The sequence below is a fragment of the Corvus hawaiiensis genome, chromosome 1, assembly GCF_020740725.1.
Source record: "Corvus hawaiiensis isolate bCorHaw1 chromosome 1, bCorHaw1.pri.cur, whole genome shotgun sequence".
NCBI classification, from domain to species: Eukaryota; Metazoa; Chordata; class Aves; order Passeriformes; family Corvidae; genus Corvus; species Corvus hawaiiensis.
In genome coordinates, this window is record NC_063213.1 from 34,101,314 (window position 1) to 34,126,166 (window position 24,853).

Below are 24,853 nucleotides of genomic sequence, written 5' to 3' on the forward strand. Positions count from 1 at the left end.
TTTATAAGCAGGCAGATTCTTTAGGACAGCTACAAGCACTAGGTACTCAAAATGTATTTTCTTTTCTTTTGTCCACTTCTCTTTTCCCTTACCATATGTAAAATGGTAAAGTTTACGTTAGGTTTCCTTCCCATCATCGAAGCATACACTCTAAGCTGGCCACAAAGGACAGAGACAGTTAACATAAAACGTTCACACTTTAAAAAGGCAATTCACCACACACTAAAACAAGGATCTAAGTTAGGGAAATGGGTTCCCTCCAGCATTATTTGCTATGCACTATGCACTAGCACAATAAAGGGGCAGATTTAAGTTACACCAATGAAATTAAACTACAAACAGCCCCCTGTTTTGTGTAATGGTCTTGGTTAATTAGACCAACCCATATAAAATCTGTTTTTCTTGGACTGTTCATAGGAGTCACTAATACCAGTGGGTTTTTTGCAGTGTCACAGTATTTCGTAAGCCACTGATTTAAAGCCATATAAGTATAGAATACTATAAAAAAAACCCTTCTTACCTCAAATAGCTCACTTTTAAGATAAGCACTTGCACAGCACAGTGTTTTGCTGTGCAAAGATACTTGAGTTAGCCCAGAAGCAGTATAGCTGAGGCAGTAAGATGCTCTGCCCAGCCTAATGAGCCCTGCAGAGAAGCAGGCTTTATCAGCCTGTGAAACACTCTGCTACAGCTTAGCCCTTCCATTTCCACAGGTAGTTCTTTCATGGCCAGCTCAAATATCTGTGCATTTGCAGGTCACATAATATTTTAGGCATCATGAATTTTTTGCAATTAATAAACATATCTGTTTCTAATGGCTACCATTCAGGTCACTCTTACTCCAGTTAGTATGGCAGGCTTTCCAGGTAAAACAAAACTTAACTCATAAGCTAAGGAGTGAAAACTCTAAAATGTGTTGTGTTTCAAGGAATATTTTTCAACCCCAACTATGTGTCCCTAGAGCATTCTAAAGCATTGCAATTACACAACAGTTCAAATGGAGATAGTTATAGAGTATCAAAGCCCTTTCCACAAGTATTCAGAGACTCCTGAAAGTTCATTAACCAAAACACAGTTTACTAGAAAAGTGAAGGTAACTCTCAAAGAATAGGCACAGAGATGACAAATGATTTTTCCCTGTGTACTTACACTTCCACCCATGGTTATTAGTACTGCCAGTTTTCCATCTGTTCTTCAGAATGGAAGGGCTAAACAGAAGTTCATACACAAGAGATGAATTTTCTCAATTTTTTTGAAATGCAACCTGCATCACTGAACTCGTGTGTGCTTGTGCACGTGTGTGTTCCACAACACAGCCTACACACAGGATTTCACTGTTTTCAAGTATTGCTGCACTACACATACAGACAACCTCTGAGATACCAACAGCTTTAAACATCACATGCCAAGAATGTGTGCAGTGAACCTTCCAAAACAAATCTTTCTTTTTCAGAGCAACTTTTTTGGCTACCAAGAAAACTTAAATCTGATTTAAAAGGCTTATACTGAAAAATCCTTCCATATATGAGACATGACAAAATGGTTTTTTAGATGCAAGACATACAAATAAACAACATCACCTTCATGATTAAAGAAAACAGATGGCATGTCTCAGACTGTCACAAAACTAATGCTCTTCCTTTTCAGATCTACAATACCGCTACAAAAATCCAGGATTAGCATCTCCATTGCTCTATTCAAAATCACATTAAGGTGATAAGCAACAGCTATTGCTGAGAATATAAAGGTAGTGACTGACTGATTCACTGGTAAATGCAATAACCTCACAATCGCTTCAAATGCTAATTTCTTTTTTATCTGGAAAATGACATTAGCTCATGTCTGATCGTGTTTGGGAAGTTCTTTAAGGTGAACACCTAATTCTCAAGCATTAGTAATTTAAATAAAATTTCTGGTTTCCAAAATGATCCTGATATGAACACCCATGAAAATGCAGGCTTATACTTTGAAATTTGGAATAACATAACCGAGTCACCATTTCAATTTACTGTCTTTAAACCCTTGACATACACATTGAAAAGAGCACTCCTCAAAAAATACATACCTTAACACAAAGGCATTGCTGTTTCATAAATATCTGTTTGTTGTCTTATTTCTAACACAGAAAATTAATACTTCAAAGAGATGAAAAAGAAGAGAGAAAAATCCAAATACAAAACTGAAATAACTTTAAAGATTCTCCTAAACATTGATATAATCAGAGGATATCAGTATGCCAAAAATTAGGGAAATCTGATTAAAAAGCTCAGTATTACAGTTTAACAACTTAAACTGGTCACTACCAAAGACTCCTGTATTGTCATAATTAAAATGCTGAAATTCCATGGGTTTCAATGTTTCTTCACACAATAAAAAAGGCAGTATCCATTTAAAAAAAGAAAATCTTACCCTTTCCCATGTAAAAGACAGACCTAGTGCATCAAACTGTTTCCTCATGTGTTGAATATTACTGCAAAATATTAATAAATTAAAAATTATTAGCTTAAGATATTTCTATCATGTGATCATATTTAAAATCTGATGCTCATAGAGTTCTGAGACATCAAAAGCACTAGTTAACCTCTAAACACTATGATCTCACTAGCAATAAAACTCAGAATTGTCAGAATACTCAAATAAGAATTTTGAAATTCCCATATGTATTCTGGTCCAATTTCCATGGCTAAGTACATGAGGCAATAAATTTTCTTCTCTTGACTTGAATGCAACTTAAAAGTAAATATGGCACTGCAGTTTGAAAGAAGCATTACTCAAGCATCACTTCTTAGTATTTTTAATTATCTTTACTGCAGTTGAGTCAAAGAGCCCTCTTAAATCTCAATGCAGTGGGGGACACTTCCAACATCAGCTTAATCCTGCTCTATTCTGGCAATGCTATCCTGGCTTTATTTTGCTGTGGCTCTGGTAATTGTGTTCAGGATAACCTGAATTCAGGATAACCTGAATTCATAACCTTACCCATTCAGCTGAAGACGTGCCATACAGAAACTCTCCGAAAAAACCCCATCAGTTTTCTTTCTTCCCTCTGATCAACAGGCTGATCAAACCAAAACTGTGGCCCACAAAACCAGCGGAGCCAGTGCAAAGGAGGTGGTGGGAACATGTATACTTGTATACTGGGAGGTGACAAGGAACTACAAAACTTCTGGTGGCAGCATTGCCATAGATAAACATTAGTCAACTACAACACTGTAAGGTTAGATGCTGCCCTGAATGGATTGTATTACAAAAGTAAAATAAGATACATCAGGATATATAGTGAAGCTTTAGTTTGAAAATGTACTAAATACACTTTACCAAAATACCCACAATTACACAATATTAATTAGTGACCTGGTGGGAATTCATTCACATACTATTAAATTGATTAAATTTTCTTAGGGACTTTTACCTTTCTACTAAAATACATTCTGTCAGATAAAGTAGTATCTATCCTCCCAAAGTGGCTAAGATGACAGTCATGAAACTAAGCATTTTATTGTGATCCAGAAAAAACTTGCAGTGCTGAATAATTGATTAATGCAACTATTTAATATTATAATATTTTAGTTGGAAAAGTATCAACAATCTTAAGATGGGACCAGAAACATGAACAAAACCCAAAGAAACAGCATTATCAAAGACGGAAATGGATCAAGGTGTATAAAGATAACACAGCTACATTATTGCATCCAGAGTACAACAAACAACTTCACTTAGAAAGATTGATTTCCAAGTAATTCTTAGAAATTGTTTACTTATGTAATTTTTACTCATTTTAAAGAGTATTAGGGGAACATAACACCCCATTCTGTGGTCTAAAACCCAAAAAGTTCACAGAAATCATAAGCAATAATGGCTGCTTAGCACTTTCGAAGACCCAGCCTCCAAAAAACCCAACTATCTCCTTCCTCACTCACCTGGTACTAAAAACTGCAAGTAAATCTAACCACGTAACTCATCATTTTCCACTGTGTATTCTATACTAAGATTTACCTCACCATAATGAATTTCTGATTTATTTATACCCGCTGGTTTGGATGTTTCGGAAATGCTTCTCTTTTGATATTCTAGCATTTTACAATTTAAAAGTCATTGAGTTTAAAACCTTGAAAATCATCCCAATATATTTATTTTTCAAAACAGAATCATCTGCACAGTCCCATAAAATGTCATCACATAACCTTGGTCCCAGATAACCCTGTTTTTTTCCTGTACCATCTTTCTTCTATGCTAGTTTTGCTCTGCTTTTTTGGTTTATGGGGGCCACAGTACAGGTATTCACAGTGAAAATGCCATATTTTAATTCATTTAACCTTTGTGTCCAGCTTGCAGGGTGAAGGCCATGTTCAACTGCAGCATTTTCTGCTGGTAAACCAAATGCGTCCCATCCCATTGGATTTATCACCTGTCAGCAAAAGAAAAACCACAACGTTATGCAACTTTCTGGAATGGCAGCAGCAATACACAGAGGCCTCCAAATAATGAACGGTGCTTGGCATTCCAGCATTTGCTTTGTCTGAACTGAACTTCTTCCAAACCTGCCAACTATGGCCAGCTTTGCTTTAAAAGATGACTATGAAGTGCACTTGTTATCTACAATGAGATGTTAGAGGGCGTTTAAAGTATTATGCAATAAACTCTCATGACTATTTCAGTATCAGGTTGACAATGACAAAAACCAACTCTTTTTCAGTTTGTGTGCTGGTAAAAGTCAGTAGTTGATGCTACCACATAACCAAACAGTCATTCTAAAAAAGATGTTAAGTAAAAATAATTGAACCAACAGTTTTATAACTGTAACTGATGTGCAGCCTACCACTTTTTTCCTTTGTGTTGAAAAACAAAATAAAAGAAAAATACCCTACAATAATTTTAAATCCACCAGATAAAATTAAGAAGATGAGGAAAAGCAGTTTTAGTCAAATTTTACTAAAATATCTTTTGCAAATATGTACTACTGACTGACAAATTGTTATTTCATGACCACAAATAAATAAAGGTGGGGAAAAAAGTTTACTACAAAATATTGAAGATAATTTCTGTTTCAATAGAGACATATTTTTCCTATTAACATACATATTATTTAGAAAAATAAGCTAGCAATACAGTAAGTATTCAAAAAACCTGTTTAATAACCAAGGAAAGAAAGGCCAGTACTTAAGATGCTGTCATTAAACACATATATACTGGATAGCTGATAAAGCCTATCCTATTTCTTAAAACTACAAATGTGCTGTAAATTCAATAATCATGATTAAAATGACACAAGTTTAACAATAGCAAAACATGACTAACATTTTACAAGTTATAAGAAATCAAAATTTTTACCCCTTAAAATATGCATTTATATAAAGAACACGTTTCTTAGTGGCATGTAAGCAAACAAGCAATAAAAAAGCAATCCCAGCCATCCTAATCTCATATCTCCATGTGAAAAATCTGCTCATTTTGGAAGCGTAAGAGCTACTTTTGTCACTGCTTTGAATTATTTTTACTCTTCTTTGCCACCACTTTCCAATCTTCTGACTTAATGTAATATTTCATAAGAAATATTTTATAGACGTGTTTATAAAGATGCTCTAGGCACCAACACAGTGTAAAAGCAACAGGATTTAATAGACATGACTCCTCAGTGTTCTCATTTTCAGTACTGATCTGAAACTAAACCTGCTGTCTATCATTACTCTACTGGTGCAGCAACAAAACCAAAGGTATTAACCTGTGATCCAAGCCAGCCTAGTAAGGGCCCATGCACAGCACATTTTTCATGTCTAAATCTAACAGAAATTGGAATGCTATTCCACGTTACAAACTTTCCCTATTATCAGACAAACTATTGTTCCTCACACCATAGTATCAGAAATCAGGCGTCTTAACTGCCTGTTTCCTCACATATAGAGAGGGGAGTTTACATGGAAAATGTCAATTGGAACCTAAACCACTTCTCAACCCCCCACTGAAGCACACCTCTGTCCAGCCCTTCCCCTCCCTTGCCATCCACCCAGCAGTCAAAACTATTGGTACAAAAGAAAAAAAAAAAAGACAGGTACATTTCACATAAGTTATAAATATCAACAGAATTTTTTATGGACATGTTAAAATATTAATTTATGCCACTCAGTTCTTTTTGACTGCTAGTATTGCTGACAACCTGTCTCTGGACAGACGTGATGAAATAAACCAGATTTTTTTAATCCATGTATAATACATATTTTCTCTATTTAAATGCCCTAGACTAATGCCCTGCCTTTGCATTCCTACAAATGCCTTCTCTTACTACAAGTTGATGCACATTAAGTGAGATTAGAAAAATCACTCTTGGTTAATTTTTGTAAAATTTGGCTTCTGAAGATCTCCTGGATATAGACAGGCAGCCAAAAGCAAGGCACAATCTCATTTCTCATGCTCCTGAGCAAAAGGATGTGGGAAGAACAACTTCACTACCAGCTACAGACTCCCCAACAGGGCTGATGGATGCTCCAGACAGCTCATGTGCAGACATTTTATCACTGTACCATCAGTGCTAGAAGGAGCAACCTGTGCACACATCTTCCAAATTCTAGCACTTATCAAAAATACCATATTCACTCTTCACATTCAAAAGTTCAATTTAACAACCAATAGCATTCCTCAAGTGAAAGGTCTGAAGAAGTATGCTAATTCAAGTTTCAATCAGAAAACTGAATTTAAAGAGACATTAAAAATATCCTCAAATTAGCCTCCAGGATAGATCTATTTATGTAGTTGCTATAGAGATGAATGTAACATGCACAGTGGTTTAGAAAATGATTTCAAGTTTATTGTCTCTTTTACTTCTCTACCATGAATGGCTTTGAAAGATTAGTGAAATGCATTTGTCTAAACAACAGGTCATCTCCTTCTGGCTGTAATATGCAGCAAAAATGCCACAGTCTCCATGCAGCATTTGACATTACATCTTAACTCTACTTATTCAACATAAAAATCTTTAGAGAAATGGAAGAGGAGTAGAAAATATGTAACTAGCATGTCAAAAGCTGGTACAAAGGAAAAAGGAACAGTTTGACTGTTCAAAACAAATTAAACATAGGAAGAAAAAAATAGAAAGCAGTTTTGAAGACCAAAGGGTTATTCCTTGTAGCTCTTTGATGGGTTGGTTACTGGTTCAACTAGCAGAAAACATGGCTCCTCTCTCTAGCAGCACAGATGAGCAGAAGAAAAACAAGTCATCCACTTTCTTGAATGCTGTTGCTTCCAACAGCAACCTCTGAATGTTATGCAACTGAGGGATCCATTCTGCCCACTGAAGTGACCATTCTTCCAAGCACCACTTCTCTAGGTAGACAATATTTTCTCTAAACCTCAAGGAGAAAGAACAACAAATAATGACTGTATCTTGTTAAACAGGAGGCTATATAAGCCTAGGGATGCCTACACCAGGTAAAAGAAGGCAGGCTGTAGTTTCAGCCATTTTATGATGGCAGAAGCCAGTGCTATCACCAAAGGCAGCTGTGTGTCTATCCTCACAATGAAGAGGATAAGTAAACTCCTTCTGCTGAAAAATCCCAGGTTAGTCTTGTCACACATGGCATAACTTCAGAAGTTCACATGATCAGACAGGATCAACTATGAAAGACTGCCATTTTCTACCACTTAACACAGTTTGCACAGCAGCACAAAACGTTGCAAGGGAAGTGATTAAATAGTGCATGGGGAACAAAGTGCTCAGTGACCACCATACTGAGCGGTCTTTTTGGGAACAAGTTATTAAAAATGAAAACAGTTGCATCTTGAAACATTTTAGATCCCAAAGACTCTGGCTTGAAGCATTTTTAAGAACCATTTCACAGCATGGTGAAACATCTGTTATTAATGATGGCTAGAGCTCTTTATGTGACTGTGGGACCAAGGGGAAGGAGACACAGTAACTCCATTGATTCAATGCTGAGATCTCAGCTCTTCCTCTCAGAGGATTTTCATCTATTCACTGCTGTAACAATCAGCTCATCACACTGACATCAGTAGGTGAGATCAGTGTAACTATATAACACAAACCTGACAATGATCTCATAACACTCAGTTCTAAGCCTCCATCAACAAAACAGTGAATTTTCCTCAGTCTCTGTAAGGAAACAAAGAACATGTTTGCTCTCCTGATGTGCTCAGTATGTCTCAGAACAATGACTAGGGAGCTGACATACTGTTCTTACACCCAAATTAATGCATTCTAAATTTTAAGAAAGACAGAAGAATCAGTGTCAGAAAGGCCTGCAAATAAATATATTTAATTCAGAGAATGTGTAATAAAAGAAGACGACCAGAAATGAAAATTAAGAGGCTCGCTGACGAATTAGTGGTTTGAATTGATACAGCAAAGTCTACATTCCTATCCCTACTTATGACATACTAGACATGAACTAATCAAAAAAGGCTGACAAAACAGGTGATTCATGATCACAAGTTCCAGCTGCCAGAAAACACCCCTACCTCCATTATGGATCTCACAATTGTGCAATCACAGACATGTGAGACTGTGGGGACTTGCAGTTGGAGAGGGGAAAGGAAAGGATGGCTGCTCCTTCCACTGGCTGCCTACAATGGGCTGAATTTGCTGAAAATCTAATGTAAATTGACATACTACGGCACACTTTAAATACAAGACATCCACCTGAGCAAAGCCTAGATTCTCTTTTAAGCGTACCAGGTAATAGAAACCATTACACAACAGGTAAAAATTACCACTATCAAACAAACCAACAAACAACCACCCCAAGAAGATAAGGCACACCTGGAAATAGATTAAAACAAGGAATTTTCAACCAGTGTGTACAGTCTAAAAGGGACTATTTCAATGCTTCTCTGCAACACAATGCTACATACTAGAGAAGACACTTTCAAAATAATCAACCCATACAGATTTCTATCAAAACATAAAATGCCCATTTATTTTTATTCTCACAAAACATAAAATACAAGAAATTATTCAACGTCCAGAGAGTATCACAAACATTTTGAGAACAAAGTTATCTTTTGCCTCCTTAATCTCACACATTCTTGTCTAACAGAATTACATTTAAAATTATATCTCATTTTCTCTTTTTCTTTCAAAATGAAACAGAGTGAACTCATTAACACCTTCAGTACAGGCTATGGGAGAACTGAAATTAAATAAGATACAATTCACACACAATACGTGTAATATTTTCTACTTGATTTATACCACATGAAATAACTTGACAAAAGGACAGAACAGCCTCACACAAGAAAAGGTGGAGAATAGCAGCTAGTGATGGTCAGAAAATGGATCTGTATTGAAATAATTCATCCTACTGATTAATTAATTAATTACGGAGTTTTAATTAAACTTGCCTGTCTGTCTTCAATAGCATTCACTTTTGCAATTTCAAGAGTATTAAGATTCACTGCTGAAAGGGAAAACAATTGATGAAAATACATCCAAATTTAAAAGTAGAGATGTTATGGATAAAAAGAAAATGCTCTTTAAGTCGTTTAGGGATATTGCAGAAATATCACTGACTATATTCTAATCCCATCCATCCCAGTTGAAGTATAAATTAAGAAATAATAAGTATAGTGTGATTCTAGCATGCAGGAATTTCACCCTGATTTGATTACAGAAAGCATTATTCTCAGTTCTGTACAACTCTAATATGTGACTGCCTTGCTTTGGTACTAGTTTCATTAAGAAGATACAACAAGAACTATTGAACTGAATCACTCTCTGTTTACTGATCACTAAGGGAATTATTCTCAGTCCTCTGAGAGGCACAAATTAGCCACTTTGGAATTTATCAAAGACATGATAATGACAGCATGATAAAGTAATGGTAAATACTTGTTCCCAGAGAAACAGCAGACTGGAAATCTGCCATAGTGAAAATCACCATGAGTATCTCTATCATTTCTACACAGCACTCTCAAATAATGAATAGGAAATCACTTCTTAAAAAATTCCTACATTTGAATTCACAACATGCATGTAAATCATGGAGTAAACACAACCAGAAACTGTACATCATTGTTCTGGATTAATTTATTAATAGCTACAAATCTGTAATTTAAAATATATAAAATACTTTTTCATAGTATTTTATAAGAAATATGTTTGTAGTAAGATCTAGAACTGTCCATATCCAAAAATTGTTTTAACTGTACTTCAAGAAACACATCATCCTTAACATATTTTGGAAAGACTAGCTTAGTGCACTCAAGCAAAGTAATCTATATGGCTTACATTTCCCAGGCACAGACTTCAAACTTCGTCTTCAGTAATCAAAATGTAAACAAGTTATCTTAAAACAGATGTACTCTACAAACCATTTATCCAGCAACCCAATCCAAGTGCATGACAGTTTGTTTCCCATGCACTGCCTACAGGTCCTTGAGGAGTAAGTGCTGGAACAAGACAATGCTTCACAATGCTTTCCTCTACAATTTTATATTGAAGCAGTATTTCTTTCAAAAACAAGGTGGGGGAAAAAAGCAATAAACATTTATTTTCCCACTTAAAGTGCTGATGAAGTACAGGTTTCTGGCAAATATCAGTAGCATTCAGTGTGCATTACCTCTCTAGAATATTTTAATTGAAACAAAATCAGATCTTATTGAGCTGAAAAAAATTGAATACTAATGTTCTATTTTAGAAAAAACAAAACTACAACAGAATCCAAATGATTTAAAACTTTCCCAGTTAAAATTTCAAAATACCTCCAATATGAGGAAATTACACAACTGCATTCCAAAGAAGTTCTAAAGGACATCTAATCCCTTCACAAATGTATTCTAGCCTATCCTTACTAAAATATTACAAAATACGGGCCATTTCTTGCCTGTTCAGATTAAATCAATACCTAACTAATTTATGGTTTTCTCATTAAGGCATTCTTTATGAAAAATACCTCCAGCTTATTCAACATAAATCGTTCTCTGACTCAGTCATATATTCTTGTCAACTAGGTACACACCATAGACGTTTCCCCTCACTGTTGATTAAATAAGAAATACACACCGTAGTCTGAAGCTTTCCCTGGGAACTGTAAATCTGAATGGTCTTGCCGGTAATTTTCATGGTAACAGCCCATCATTCCTTGTTGCCTTACACTATTTTTTTTTTTAATAATGGATGCAAAGCTTAAACAACATTGCTGCTCAAAAATCTTACCCTAACTTTGCATTGAATGCCTGAAATGGATTCACTTCTACTCAGATTTTTGATTGCAGAAAAATCAGCAGTCCCTAGGCTTTCAAACATGCAGTATTAAAGCTGAGTTTTGAGAAAGAAATATTAAATCAGTGCAATAACTTCAAAATTATGCATACTAACAGTTTTGTTTCTAAAGCATTCTTTCTTTTCATGTACTGAAGAATTACAGTAATTCCTTGAGTACAGGGAAAAATTTATTTTTCTTAGGAATATATCAAATTTTGTGATATAACCATGTCTTAACCTACAATCATCACAATATTTTAATCATCATAATAATCTTTGACAGATTGTACAACCATGATAAAGGGCAGAGATAACTTTTAGAGGCTGATAAATTAATTGCAAGGAGAAAATCAATTATAAAGACTCTAATTCTAAGTGATGGAGAAATTAGCATGGCTAATAAAGGAAAAGTTTTTTAAGGTTAATGTAAGTTCCAGCAAGCTAATGCACACCGCTAACACAATGTCTCTTAATCTGACGTAGTCAGAAAATCATCTGAGAGATTTTTAATGCCTTTTAATCGTAAATGAAAGTTAAATTCTTTGGCTGCCCACCTTTAGCCAAAAATAGATGTTCAAACTGGTTAACATAACAGAAGATACAAGTATTTTTAGAAATCCAGCATGTTCTACAGGCACTTCTTCAAAGTAATTTTTACATGAAATATAAAAATATGCTGAAATGCAAGATGTAAAAACTTGAAAAGTCTGGAAAAATTTTTCTGGGAAAAAATAAGCAAATGTGGAAATAAAAACTTGTTTGCATGGTGGCTCTTGTATTTCATTGAAATTATATTTTTACTTTTCTCCAAATGTTTCTATTAAAGGTGCTTACTTACCTTGTATTCAAAAGCTTACAACTAGAGCATGCTACTGGATGTAGATAATTATTTTCACTTTATTTTTGCAAGTACAAGAAGCAGCAAGTTTTCATCTTTCTGAACAGCAATTTATTGGCTACCTTCTCTGCTATTGAAAAGAGATGGCTATAGCCTGAAATGACATTTCATCAATGGTCTTAACATCAAGCAAGAATCAACCATCCCTTCAAATGCCTCGTTAGCTCAATTTTTTTAGTGAGATCCAAGTTCTGGTCATTCAGAGGAGTCAGGAAAGGTTAAGTGTTATAACAGACATTGGGGTTTTTTTCTCATTTAAAGTCTAAGGCAGTTATTTCTTTTTCCTGTAATTTTGAAAGCCTAAGAATGCCTTTCTGTAAAGCAGCAGTAAGTATTCAGTGCATGGTATGTTCATCACTGGCATAAGACACATAGTATTTGGAAAGGCAGCACACTGAATAATGCAGTGACGATACCTATCAGAGTCTCATAGAGGGTGATAAATCCAGGAAATGCTACACTTCTACAGCACTTGTAGCAAGGAAATTGCACTTAGTACCACAACGAGCAACTAACATTTCTTTCTCCATTTCATCTTCTTTGTACCCTTTTGAGGTTGATTCCTATATTCTCAAGCTGCTCCTCCTCTCTTGTACATTAGTGAGAATCCTTCCTGTCATCCTAGATCCTTGCCTACGCTATTTTTCTCTTTGTTCCCTTCTCTTTCCATATTCCTCCTCCCTACTGTTTTCCCAGATTCTTCACATTTTCCCTCTACCAAACGTCTTTCCTCTGTAATATGGCTGTCGCTCAGGCCACAGTTCTCCCACACCTTCCTTTTACATCCTTCAAATTTTACCTTGCCAGCCTTTACTGCAGAATGCCAGCCAGGATCCCACTGCAGACTGCAGGGACAAGGCTCTCAGCTAGCCCTTCAACCTAATGGAGAAACAAAAGGGAGCGAGGGAGAAATGATGGCCAGCATAGGAGAGACTGGGAAACAGAGAAATGTGGAAGGGAAAACGGGATTTCTCCTTGTAGATGCAGCAAGAAAATTAGGCTTAGCCTACCTTGTAGCACCTTCAGAAGACATTTCATATATATGAGCAAGTCTGAAATGGGCAAGCCAAGGGGTGAGATGCTACAGAACAGAAACTTTTAGCTACACGCACATGAGGTAACATAATGACATTCTGTTCATCTGACTTGCAGCAGTACAAAAAAAAAAAGGTTTCCCTCCCAGCTGGCCCAGAGGCTGTCCCTCTGCGTCTGACAAATGACATGAACTGGTTCTCAGGAGCAGAAGAGGTGAAAGCAGTTGATTTTGGTGGTGTCTGTTTTCTCTTGCCAGGTACACCCTTTCCTTCCCCTGGTCCCACCCAGATGGCAGGAGGGTTGTCAGTCTCCTCTCACAGAAACTGTGTGGCCCACAGGTCTCAACGACACTGTGCCATAAATCAGTAGGTTTAGGCAGCTGGTAACAGCTGCATCATCAGAGGCAGCTTCTAGCCATCTTTTACCGACAGTGAGTTCTGAATACCACCGGCATTAAAAGTCTCAAATTTCAATATTCAAAGCTTAATGGGTCATCTGTAGCACATATTCCACTTTCATGGATTTTGAAAAATACTAATTTCCTGACCAATTATGATATTAAAACATAAAAAACCCCCACCCAGTCCTACTGCTGATCTATTCTTACCTGCATCCCTCTCATTTTCTGGAATCGAGCTACTGCATCACTGATGGTGTAGACACGAACATGGCCCATGTGAAGCTTCCCAGAAGGATATGGGAACATAGAAAGCACATAAAATTTTGGTCTTGATTTCTAGAAAGAAATTTTTAGAAACTAGTAACTACATGAGTTAGCATTTCACTTGAATAAATACACATGCACATTACAAACTACTACATGACACCATGAAGAGAAACACGGTTCTGCTGTAACTGATCCAAGTGAGCACTGACAAAGTTCATGGGATCAAATTCTTTGGGGCTTTAAGTGGAGATGTTTTACCAGATTTTGCTGCCATCTCATCAATTTATACTGACACTTACATGGCACTTGAATGTTATGAAAATTAATTCACTTTTACTCACAAAAAGCTATATTGACAGAAGCTTAACAAAACACCATTTCCACTGCAGCATCTGCAACTGATTATCTATGTGTTCTTAGTCTGCCCCAGCAAAAACATGGAAACATAGCATATTAAATTACTCTCATAACAGCTTAAATAATTAATGTTTTACTTTGTATCTGCAACAAACACAGAGCTCACTCCTGGCCAGTTGTTTTTTGTCAGCTGAACTGCAGTAACTCCCAAAGTGACTACATCATTTGCAATTGCATGAACATCTGCTAAAGAGAAACTGCTCTGTTTCACTATGTATGCTCAGATCCAAACACATCTTACAAGCAGTATTTTGCATAATGAAAAGAAACTAAAAATTTCATTTAGTTAGGTTTAATTAAAATGACAAACGTTACAAAGAAATCACAAATCCTCTCTCACATCAATTATTCCTAATACATCTTGATTACCACTGATCATTCATCATTGATACATTGATAGTATCAAGTATCATTGATACTTGCTAAGTTCTTACATTATTTTTCTTATGTTAATAATAAAAAAAATTACAGGCAGCTTTCAGCTTTTACTATTCTGAATAAAACTCTATTAATATTTGTCAAATAATATTTCTTTATCAATTTTGTTCAATCACAGCAAAATCAGAAATAATCTGAGTACTTCATTGCAGCACTATACACTATTTACCTCAATATGTTATTAAATCTACTTCAACCGTAAGGATAAAACAAAAATATCATTAAAAATACAATTTAGAACTTAGCATATGTATGCTATATATGATACCTATGTATATATGTATATCAAAGACACGTCTAAATGAATGCTTTCCCTGCTACAGGTACACACGTACACCATTTCATCTCAGTTTTCTTCCCCAGAAAAGCAAGCTCTTTTCTCTCTTCAGCATTTTGACAGCATTATTTTTTTGTCTGAGAGAAGGCACATTTTAAGAGAGATGAACAAAAAACCATAAAGGGACACAAAAACGTTTTTTTATCTATTGTGAAAGAGTAATTGTGAAGGCAAAAAGAGTCAGAGACTGAGATACCATTGTTTCCAAGATCTTTTATTGCATGGGAAAACTTTTTTTTCTTCAAGTCACTTACTACTCCTATGAGACTGTAAACCAGAAAATATTAAAAAATCATTTTCCCTTAACACAGATTTTAGTGAGTCACTAGGTGTAGTGTAATAGATTTGTCACAACATTGGGAACAGAAACCCAAGAAAATTGTTTACAAAAGTTACAAATAGATGTTTCTTTTAATACTTTAAATAATTCATTCCCAAATATTGTATAAGATACAAAGGAAGAATTGATTACTTAAACACTTCCTAAATTTACAAGTTTATACTTTGCCTATCACTGTATTTTTCCTCAGGATTTTTTTATTATTTTTGTTTACCTATTTCATTAATGGTTTTTAATAATCTACACGAAAGTATTTTCCCTAAAATGTAATGTACATCTAATCATTATAAGCCATCTGTACTAAGTAAGTTTCAATTAATTTCATTCTAAGAAAACAAAAAATATCAAACATGTAATCTCCAAATTTCTCATAATGCTTACATCAGTTTCTGAAATTCTGCAGAACTGATCCTTTATTCTTGGGAACCACCAATTTTCAACTCGTTTTCTTGTCTCCAACCCATAGTTTTTTTCCCATTTCCCCGTCTCACTGTAAATAGTTCTCACACAAGCAGGAACCGGTCTTCTCTGCCATTTAATTAATCCCAGGAAGCCATTTAGTTGCCTCTTCAAACATGAGGAACAAGGGCCAACTCTTTGACAAACCGACTGCATTCTTAAGGTTATGGTATCTGAGAAGACAAAAAAAAAAATTCATGCTGCAATATATAACAAGAACTCAATGATTATTATGATTATACTGAAAATTGCTAGCTATGAAACTATTTTAGCTTGACTTGGACTACTCGGCTGTTTTCCATGGAACCTGCATTTTATTTCCGTGTCTGAATTATAAAAGTATGCAGTTTTTAGTCAAGAGAACTAACTGCGGCCTTCACACAGAACAAAACTATTGTGTTAGATGTCTTATCTAATAAAATACAATTCTGGCATTCAGTCTCCTGTAAAGGCATAATCAGTCAGTTGAAGGTTCCAGAAGCTCCATCGCCTGAATAGAAGATGGCTAACTGTGTTAGTAAAAATTCAGAATGAAACAGAGAGAAGAGGAAGTTGGATGAAATTATACTGTAAAAATACTGAATTTGTCATCACTGAAAAGAGATGGGGGAGGATGACTATAATTAGTAGATTTCAACCAGATATTCTAAACCAACTATTTTATTTTGCTAAGGCTTTCTTTTTCAACTAAAAATTGAGTTAACTCCTCAAATGCTTTAGAGCAAGTCTTCTAAAGCTGCTCAGATGGGAGAAAGATGGGACAGTTCCTGTATTTGGGATCAGTCTCAACAAGATATTTGCTGATTTTACTTCCTACAGTAGGAAATACGGCATTAAAAGACCTCTACTCTGAGATTTCCTCCTCAACTGCTTTTTTTTTTTTTTTTAATAAATCACATTTTTACATCAGTATTTCCTATCCTCTATGGTTGGTTTTGGTGTTGGTTTTTTTTTTTTTAAATTTTGCCCAATACACTTGTACCAAACTATTTCAGAATTTTCCTTGAAGAGTTACATCAGTAAAATTGCAATGTAGAAAAAGTTTGTGCAACAAAAGATTTTACTTATGCATTTCCCATAAGGTAGAAACATTATCAGTAGAAATAATTGCTATACCACCTAAATTAGATCCCCAGCAAGCTAGTGGGAGTTATGCTTCCTTTAACATTCACCATATATGCATACACAAACCCTCATTGCCTGTCTCATTACCGCTCTATAGAATCGCTCGTTCTCTCTCTTACTTATCAAGCAGGGTCTTTTAGACAGTTTTTCACTTATGTCACACCAGTGCTTTGAATTTTTTTTTGCTACCCTCCATAAACTGTCTCATTTGTAATAAAAACAAATCCAGGACTGTACTCAGGATTCCCAGTGCAGGTGCACATGAGTCATTCGGGAGACTCCAATTTCTCCCCCTCCATAACATCACACTCATCTCAAAATTAGCATTTCAGTACTTCAAAGTTTTTTGCTTATTTTTACTAATTATTTCCTTATTGCTTATGCCTTATTTCTGTTACTTTGATTTATTTTACAACAGAAAGGAGCGCTTCCTTATGCAAGCCAATTTCAGCACTGCCGATTTACAAAGCAAGTGTTTTAAAGCCCAGGAGTTACACGCGCGTATAGTGCTTCACTGAAGGGAGACTAGTGGATGAGAGGACACAGACTTAAGCTGCGTGTGGGGAGGTTTATGCTGGACATTAGAAGCATTTTTTCACAGAAGGGGTGATTAGACACTGGAATGGGCTGCCCAGGGAGGTGGTGGAGTCACCATCCCTGGCGGTGTTTAAGGAAAGACAGGACGTGGCACTCAGTGGTTGACAGGGTGGTGTTCAGCCACAGGTCGGACTCCATGACACAGAGGTCTCTTCCAACCTAATTGGTTCTGTGATTCTGAGACACAAAGGACACAGACCCCGTGCCTCTGCACAGCTCAAGGGAAGCCCACCTGCCAATGTCACGCTTAAGAGGGCACATTTGGATGACCCCAGGCCCTACAGGTCACACGAGCATGGGTCAGAGCAGTGGTGGGAGCAAGAAAACAGCCACAGCCAGGAGCACACAGTATTAGAACTAAGCTCATTCAAACACATGGAACTCCAGGACGAGAAAGAGAACTGCAGTGTCTTTCCTGCTCCCAGGTACTGCCATGCACAAGATGCAATGATCAGCCAGGCATGTGTTGGGCCAAGTCAGGATGAGCGGCACAGAGGATAATTAAATCCAAAAGACATGGCACTAAGCTGTTTCCCCTATCCAGGCTTGTGTGCATAAGACTAGCACAAGCAGAGTGCCCCTCCCTGCCCCAGTTAAGGGCACCCCAGCCCAGTGCTGTCTGGGTCCTTCAAGGAACAAGGTTATGAGCCTAAAACTGTCTTACTCAGGTGTGCCAAGAATGGAAGGGGCTGGTCTGATAGAGAAATAAATCATAGAATGTCCTAAGCTACAAGGGACCTACAACGATCACCGACTCCAACCCCTGGCCCTGCACAGAACGCCCCAAGAGTCACACCATGTGCCTGAGAGCGTTGTCCAATCGCTTCTTGAACTCTGTCTGGCTTGGTGCTGTGACCACTTCCCTGGGGAGCCTGTTCCAGTGCCCGACCACCCTCTGGGTGAGGAACCTTTTCCTGATATCCAACCTAAACCTCCCCTGACACAGAAAACGTTTGGAAAGATGCAGTAAGCAGGCGGGAGACTGAATTAAGGTCCCGGAAACTGCTTGATGAGGCCCAACACACTTCACTCAGCCCCGTCGGGGGCGTCACGCCGCTTGAGAAGCAGGGGGAGCAGGCGGCTCCATGGGCGGGACAGAGAGAAGCGGGGGAGCGGTGACGGAGGGAGGCTGGAGGAGGGGGGAACTCCGGGGGCACAAGGCCGCCGGGAGAACTGGCTGAGCGCGGGCAAGGAGCCCAAAGGAGCGGGCGTCGGGAAGCCGCGGGCAGCGGGAGCAGCGGCGGCCCCGGCGGGCGGGGGGCGTGAGGCGGGGCCGGGCGGGGGGACCGTTACCTGCGCGCGCCCTCCCTCAGCTCCCCCGCCGGGCCGCGGGCGCCGCCATCTTGGCGCGTCGGTGTCGGAGCGAGGCGCCGCCTCCGCCTTTGGCACCGCCCGGCGGGGCGGGAGCTCCGCGCAGAGAGGGAGCGGGAAGAGTTTCCCCAGTTCCGGAGCGTAACGGGGAAAGGTAGAACAACAGTAAATAATAAAAATAGTAATTAAAAAAATTAATTAACCGGGATTGAGCTCTGTATAAATTGCACAGAGCCTGTTCAGCCTCGAGAAGAGATGGAGAGAGGGGCCCTCATTAAGTCCTATAAATATCTAAAGCGGGAGTGCCAAGAGGATGTTTCCAGGCTCTTCTCGGTGGTGCCAAAGAGTAGGACATGAGGCAACTGATGTAAGCAGAAACTGATGCACAGGAAGTTCCAGCTGAACACGAGGAAGAATTCTTTACTGTGCAGGTGACCAGGCACTGGAACGTTGTACAGAGAGGTTTCCTCACTGGAGGTATTTGGGAACTGTCTGGACAGAATTCTCTGCCGTGTGCTCTAGGACGGCCCTGCTTGAGCAGATGGACCAGATGACACACTGTAGTCCCCTCCAACCTGGCCTTTTCTGTGTGATTAATTTTGCTTCCCTCCACAGCATATACAGATGCTGTAAAGCGACTGTATAGGTTAGGGCTAGATGTCAGTAATTTCAATAATTTTACTTCCCTTCTGGTTTGGGGGTGTTTTTTTTTTTTTTTTTTTCTTTTTTTTCTTTTAAGAGGCAGATTCTGAAATAAAGGCAATAGTTTGGGGGGAGAGGGGGGGAAGGAGGGTGGATTGTGATGTCTTTTTGACTAGTCAGAGTAAAAAGCAGAAGTCACAGAAACACAGGATCACAAAATGGGTACCTGAAAGCAGGAAAGACACTGCAGTTCTCTTTCTTGTCCTGAAATTCTATGTGTTTGAATGAGCTCAGCTCTAGTGCAGTGTGCTCCTGGCTATCATCTGGTTTAACCTCCTCGTTCCAGTGGGGTCATCCTAGACAACATGGCACAAGTCAATAAAGGCAATCTAGCACAGCATAATTAATTCTACCTCTCCCTGAAAAACAACATCTCACCCTGTTGTCAACACTGTGGAGTTCAGAGTTGGTTTTAATTACTGCAAGTAACTTGTAGTAGCCTCCAAGGAACGAGAAATCTTTTTTTTTTTAATTCCCCCAGTGTTTGTGTCCTTTTACTGCTAGCAACTGTTGATTCTTTTCATTTTTAGACCTTTTTCTTCACTGTTCTGTTTCCAGCATAGCTTAAACAGACACATTCTGTTTATGCAGTGCAATGTCTACAGTAAAGTCAACCTTCTTATGTGACTAAAAATAAGTATTTACGGAATAAAAGCTTTCCACTTGGTTGTGTGTACCTGTCAAGTGTGCTTAAATTATAACCTTTTCACCACAAAAATGAACAGAGAGGAGCTCTGATGGTTACCCTGCTGATAAACTAGTACAGTTTTCCCACGACTGTGTGCATAATTTTAACTTGCTTTCCTGTTGATCCCCCCCTTCAGCAAGTGATGGCAATTTGGCTTTAACAGGCCTTCCCTCCCAAATCTCTCCCTGATCTGCTGTGTGAGTTCCTGGACTGAGGGAGGATGAAGCATTTTATTGTGTGGGGGACAGGCAGTGCAGTCCTTGACTGAGTCCCTTCCCCAGGATAAATGAGAGCTCATGACCAGCTGGGACTTGTTTTCGACTCAGAGGATGATTTCCCCTCACACTGGCCTTAACCCCCGCATTCTCCTGATTCACATCTGAGTGGATGGAAAATTATGTCAGAGAGGTTAGCAGATTGGATGAGACCACAGAAAAAAAGCCAGTATAAGATTTTGGAGGAAAGCTTTGGTGTGCTTTTGGCTGTCCTCTTGACACCCTGGGACAATTATTCATTGCCATTTCTAGGCGCTGCTGACATGCGTCTTGACAGTATTTTTGAAATGGTGCTGCCAAACAGTCAGTGCTTAATAGATGTTCAACTATTACCATAAATAAGGCAATAAAAAGCCCAAGTGCCAAATAACAGTGTATGTCTGGATTGGTTTTGGCCTTCATGGATTGTCATACTTTGAAGAATACCTTTGCTCTTCTTTCCATCTGAGAATGTTTCTGGTTGGTCTTGGTTTTTCTCACCTAATTTCAGTTTCTGTTTACAGAAAATCTTATACCTTGTCTAGCTGCATTTGATATTGGCTGCCTTCCTCACTATTAGAATCCAGATTGCACAATAAGGTCCAATAAAATCAACAGAAAGGGACACAAATTAAAATTTCAGTATATTCTCAGAGTAAGTTTCCAGTGTCTTCCAATATCTTCCAGTATCTTGACTTCTACATGTTCTAAGCATCACACAATTCAAACCCGTGCCAAACGTGCTTGACTTGTTTTTTGTAGCAGCTAATAAAAATCATACCAGCAAAATCCTTCCAGAAGAAAATAAGGAATAATGTAAAATTATATTATTTGGGTTTTTTAAATTTTCCTCCAGTTTAGTTTTTAAAAATTTTTGGCAGCAATAGCCAAGACTTGGTACAATACTTGCCATGTCATCAGAATCCCAAGCTAGATCCGAGTTTAACCAAACCCAGTTTGGGTTGTTGGTTAATATGGTGAGAGAGAGCTAGAGATAAGACCTAGAGGCTCCACATGGGCCCAAACCTAAGTAAGTGCTCCTCAGGTATGGCAGGTCTGCTTTTGTGTATAGCATACATTTAACTTTCTAGGAAGCATTTAAGGTTGTGATTAATTTAGTATTAATCTAAACAGATAATCCTCAGCTTTGAGCAAATCAAATATATAAGTAGATTGTCAGGATGAGAAAGGAGTGTTTTAGTGAAATGAATGGATTAAAAAGATAAGATGAAGGTCTAGCTACTCGATCAGCTATAGTCTCGATGACAGAGCATGAGAAATATAGGTCAATATGTTTAATGTTAGATACTTCAACAGTCCAGGGACTGAAATGTATTTAAAAAATCGTAATTCTAAATTTGAGGCAGTGATTAGACTTTCAAAATATTTTCAAGACAACATAAAATAATCCTCTTGTTATTTTGCTACTTTTTCTCACTCTGAGCTCTATGGTGTTGACTCCAATTGAGGTGAAGAGCACTACACACATAAATTAAAGAGGTTTTCATTCACAAGCAAGGATGGCCAGCTGTTCCACATCAGGTCCCTTCTCTTTGAAAGTGGGAACCTCTCAGGTTCTTGAGCAGAATCCTGTAGCAATCATGAATCAGAGCTATGAGCTGCACAGCACACTGTATAAATGAAAATTAAACCAAACAACACCTTGATAACCATGGCAAGGGTTGGAGACACCACCCACTCACCTGTCTCTCCTTATTCGGCTGAAACCCATGCAGAGTGCAGGGAGCAAGCAGGGATATAAGCCCTAAAATGGCTCAGACTTTTCCAAACAGGGTACTGAACCCACTCTCCCATGATCCCCACTTTCCACACACTGAGTTTTGCCTCCTAACCTGGGCTGTTTTCTTGTCTCCTTTCATTATGGGAAATTAATGATATAAAAATATTTGTATTTGCTTTAATAGTCATAGACTATTTTCCATCAGGCTGATAGTCCCCTGATATCTTTTTTTAGACTTTGTACTAATGTGTTTGTTACCATTTTTGTTAGTCCACATAAAGCCTGGAGCTGATTGAGTAATTAGGTATTTCATTAGTTCCTGTATGGGAAATGTGCAGAAGTACCCCAGTTGTCTGTCACTTAAATAGACATGCTTCCCAGATTTCCATACAAGTATAATTTTGCTTTTGCTGATAGTTACCAGAATTGATGTTTGTGTTTCCTGGCATTGAAAAAAACAATACATCAACAACATGACTAGTATTTTTTCAGCCTCCTACTAAAAGAGGATTAAAACCCAGCATTTGGAATACAAAATATATTTTGTCACCTGCATACTTCAAATCCCAGCCCCATTTCATGTAATTAAAGAATTTGTTTGGTAATTTTTTTCCATTAAATTCCTTGAATGTGGCTTTTGCTAATGAGTTTGCTGTTGTTTATATACACATATTTAGTGGTTTTTCTTTAAAACACAAGGTCAGATGAAAAATGCAGGTGATTGGATTTCAGGGGTGTGAAGACTATTACTTGAGAATATGAAAAAGCAAGAAATTCATAGACTAAATCTAAGAAAAATCCTCTCAAACCCTATCTACTATCTGAGCCCAGATCTCAAAGGGAAGAATTCTGAGACCACAAAGATCAGTAGAAGCTTCAATTTTGCAGTGGATTTTATTTTAAAAGCCCTCAAATAGTGTGGTAGTGGAAGAATAAACTCTTGAAAGAGGTAGAAGAGGCAGAGTTATACTTTTGGGATGGAAAGGAATGGATTTGGGCAAGACTGGTCACATTACTAGGGGTGGAGTTTAACCTGTAAATTGTGAGTTTTGGTAACTCATAACAGGTATTACTTGTATCACAGGTATTACTGTTTGATGCCCACTTTAGCTGGGGACTGGCCTTGATGACATAGGAGGTTCTTGTCATCCAAACCAACACAGATTTGTCATTCCATGGTTTGGCAAAATGAAGAACTCACACAATGCGTCACTGGAAGAAGAGATCGGCTGTATGAGAAGTCAGAAACCTGCCTACCCCATCCTGTGCTTAGTGACCAGGATGGCCCTGTCTGGTTGGAAAATATCTGTGCCTGTCCCCGTGCCACTCATTAAAACACTGAATTTTATGGAAGAATTTTGAAACCATGCAAGATCCAGACTCAGTAGAATCATATTTACCAGCATTGTTTTAGCAGGCTGATGTTGTTCCTTGAGTCTGGGGCTGGGACATGGGGCTGAGTCATTTTTAAGACCTAGGTGAGCCTTATTCTGAGGGGTTTTTATGCAGTGCTTGTATTGTGTTATTTACAGAAGGGTGCATTTAACCCAGAATGCACATCCTCCATGTTCCACACAAAGGTATTAAACCAGTGACAGTCAGCAGCTTCTTACTGATTCAGACTAAAAGTGTGTGAGTAGGTGTGTGCATGTAGGTGGGGAGAAGTTATCAGAATCAACGCATCTTCACTTTTTTTGCCTTTCATGAATAGCTCAGTTTTCAAAGAAAGTAATTGGTACTGTATTTTCATCTTGGCCATCTTCTAATGCACTAGCACAATTTTGCTGTTGGTTGGAACTGGTTATACACAGTGGTGAGCAAAACTACCCCTTTGCAGCATTCAAAGCTACACATTTCGTGCTTTTAATCTGGAAAGAAGTGTTTTGTAAGACTGTTTAATATTTTGAATTTACAGTCATGGGCGTAAGAGCTCAATCCTTATGAGCTTGTGGACTGGTCACAGTGACATCATATTGTCATTAAACTATGCACAGCTCAGGGGCATTTGGGAATGCTATGTCTCCTTATTACAGCTAGGAATGCAAGTTTTGGAAACCTGGCTTTTCATTCTTCTGTCTTTCTTGAAGTGTGTCATTTCAGATGGCAAATCAGTTGTATGCCGGGAGGCAGGTGATTCCAGCTGCTCAAAGCCCTTAGCAAAGGCTGCCACGTTGCTGTGGTACATGTCCCCTACACATACATGGGGGAGAGGATCACCCATCTGGAGGGCCACCTTACGGAGAGGTGCTGTGCCTCTCTTCTTCCACCTCTCTCACAATAAATTTTTGTATTACAAAAGTGTGTGCTACCATATCAGACAAGAAGGAATAACAAGACAGGCACTTGTTAATTAAACACTTGTCATGTGTTGACCTTTCTTTCATTAAGAACCAGGCCCTCATATTTAAAGTAGGTGTCAAATGGACATTCTCTCTTCACTGTGACTGTTAAAAGAGCTTTTTGTACTAATGGACAAACTTCATAATTGCAATTATCCAACAACTAGATTGCACTTGAACTTTGTAATAGTATCAGCAGGAAACAGTTTGAGTGCTGGGTAAAACCATCCTGCACACTGGGCTTGTCTAGGTGGCTGTCAGCTGGCTCCAGAAGAAGAAGTGGAAAAGGAGGA

At 38.0% G+C, this 24,853-nt stretch overlaps 1 protein-coding gene across 7 annotated transcripts in view; it reads right to left on the bottom strand.

The window, feature by feature from the left end:
• Positions 1-24,853, bottom strand: part of LARS2 (leucyl-tRNA synthetase 2, mitochondrial) — a 134,046-nt gene that overhangs the window by 64,413 nt on the left and 44,780 nt on the right. For 2 of the 7 annotated variants that reach the window (XM_048299538.1, XM_048299549.1), the window contains 5 exons: positions 19,705-19,834; positions 15,726-15,976; positions 13,753-13,881; positions 4,317-4,408; positions 2,410-2,470 (listed from right to left, as the gene is read on the bottom strand). In XM_048299538.1, the coding sequence (XP_048155495.1) occupies positions 2,410-2,470; positions 4,317-4,408; positions 13,753-13,881; positions 15,726-15,959 (516 nt within the window). In that variant the 5' untranslated portion in view covers positions 15,960-15,976; positions 19,705-19,834. Of the gene's footprint in view, positions 1-1,149; positions 1,209-2,409; positions 2,471-4,316; positions 4,409-9,351; positions 9,408-12,909; positions 12,990-13,752; positions 13,882-15,725; positions 15,977-18,818; positions 18,906-19,704; positions 19,835-24,853 lie in introns of those variants that run through there. The other 5 variants (XM_048299561.1, XM_048299573.1, XM_048299527.1 and 2 more) reach the window with 4 other exon arrangements.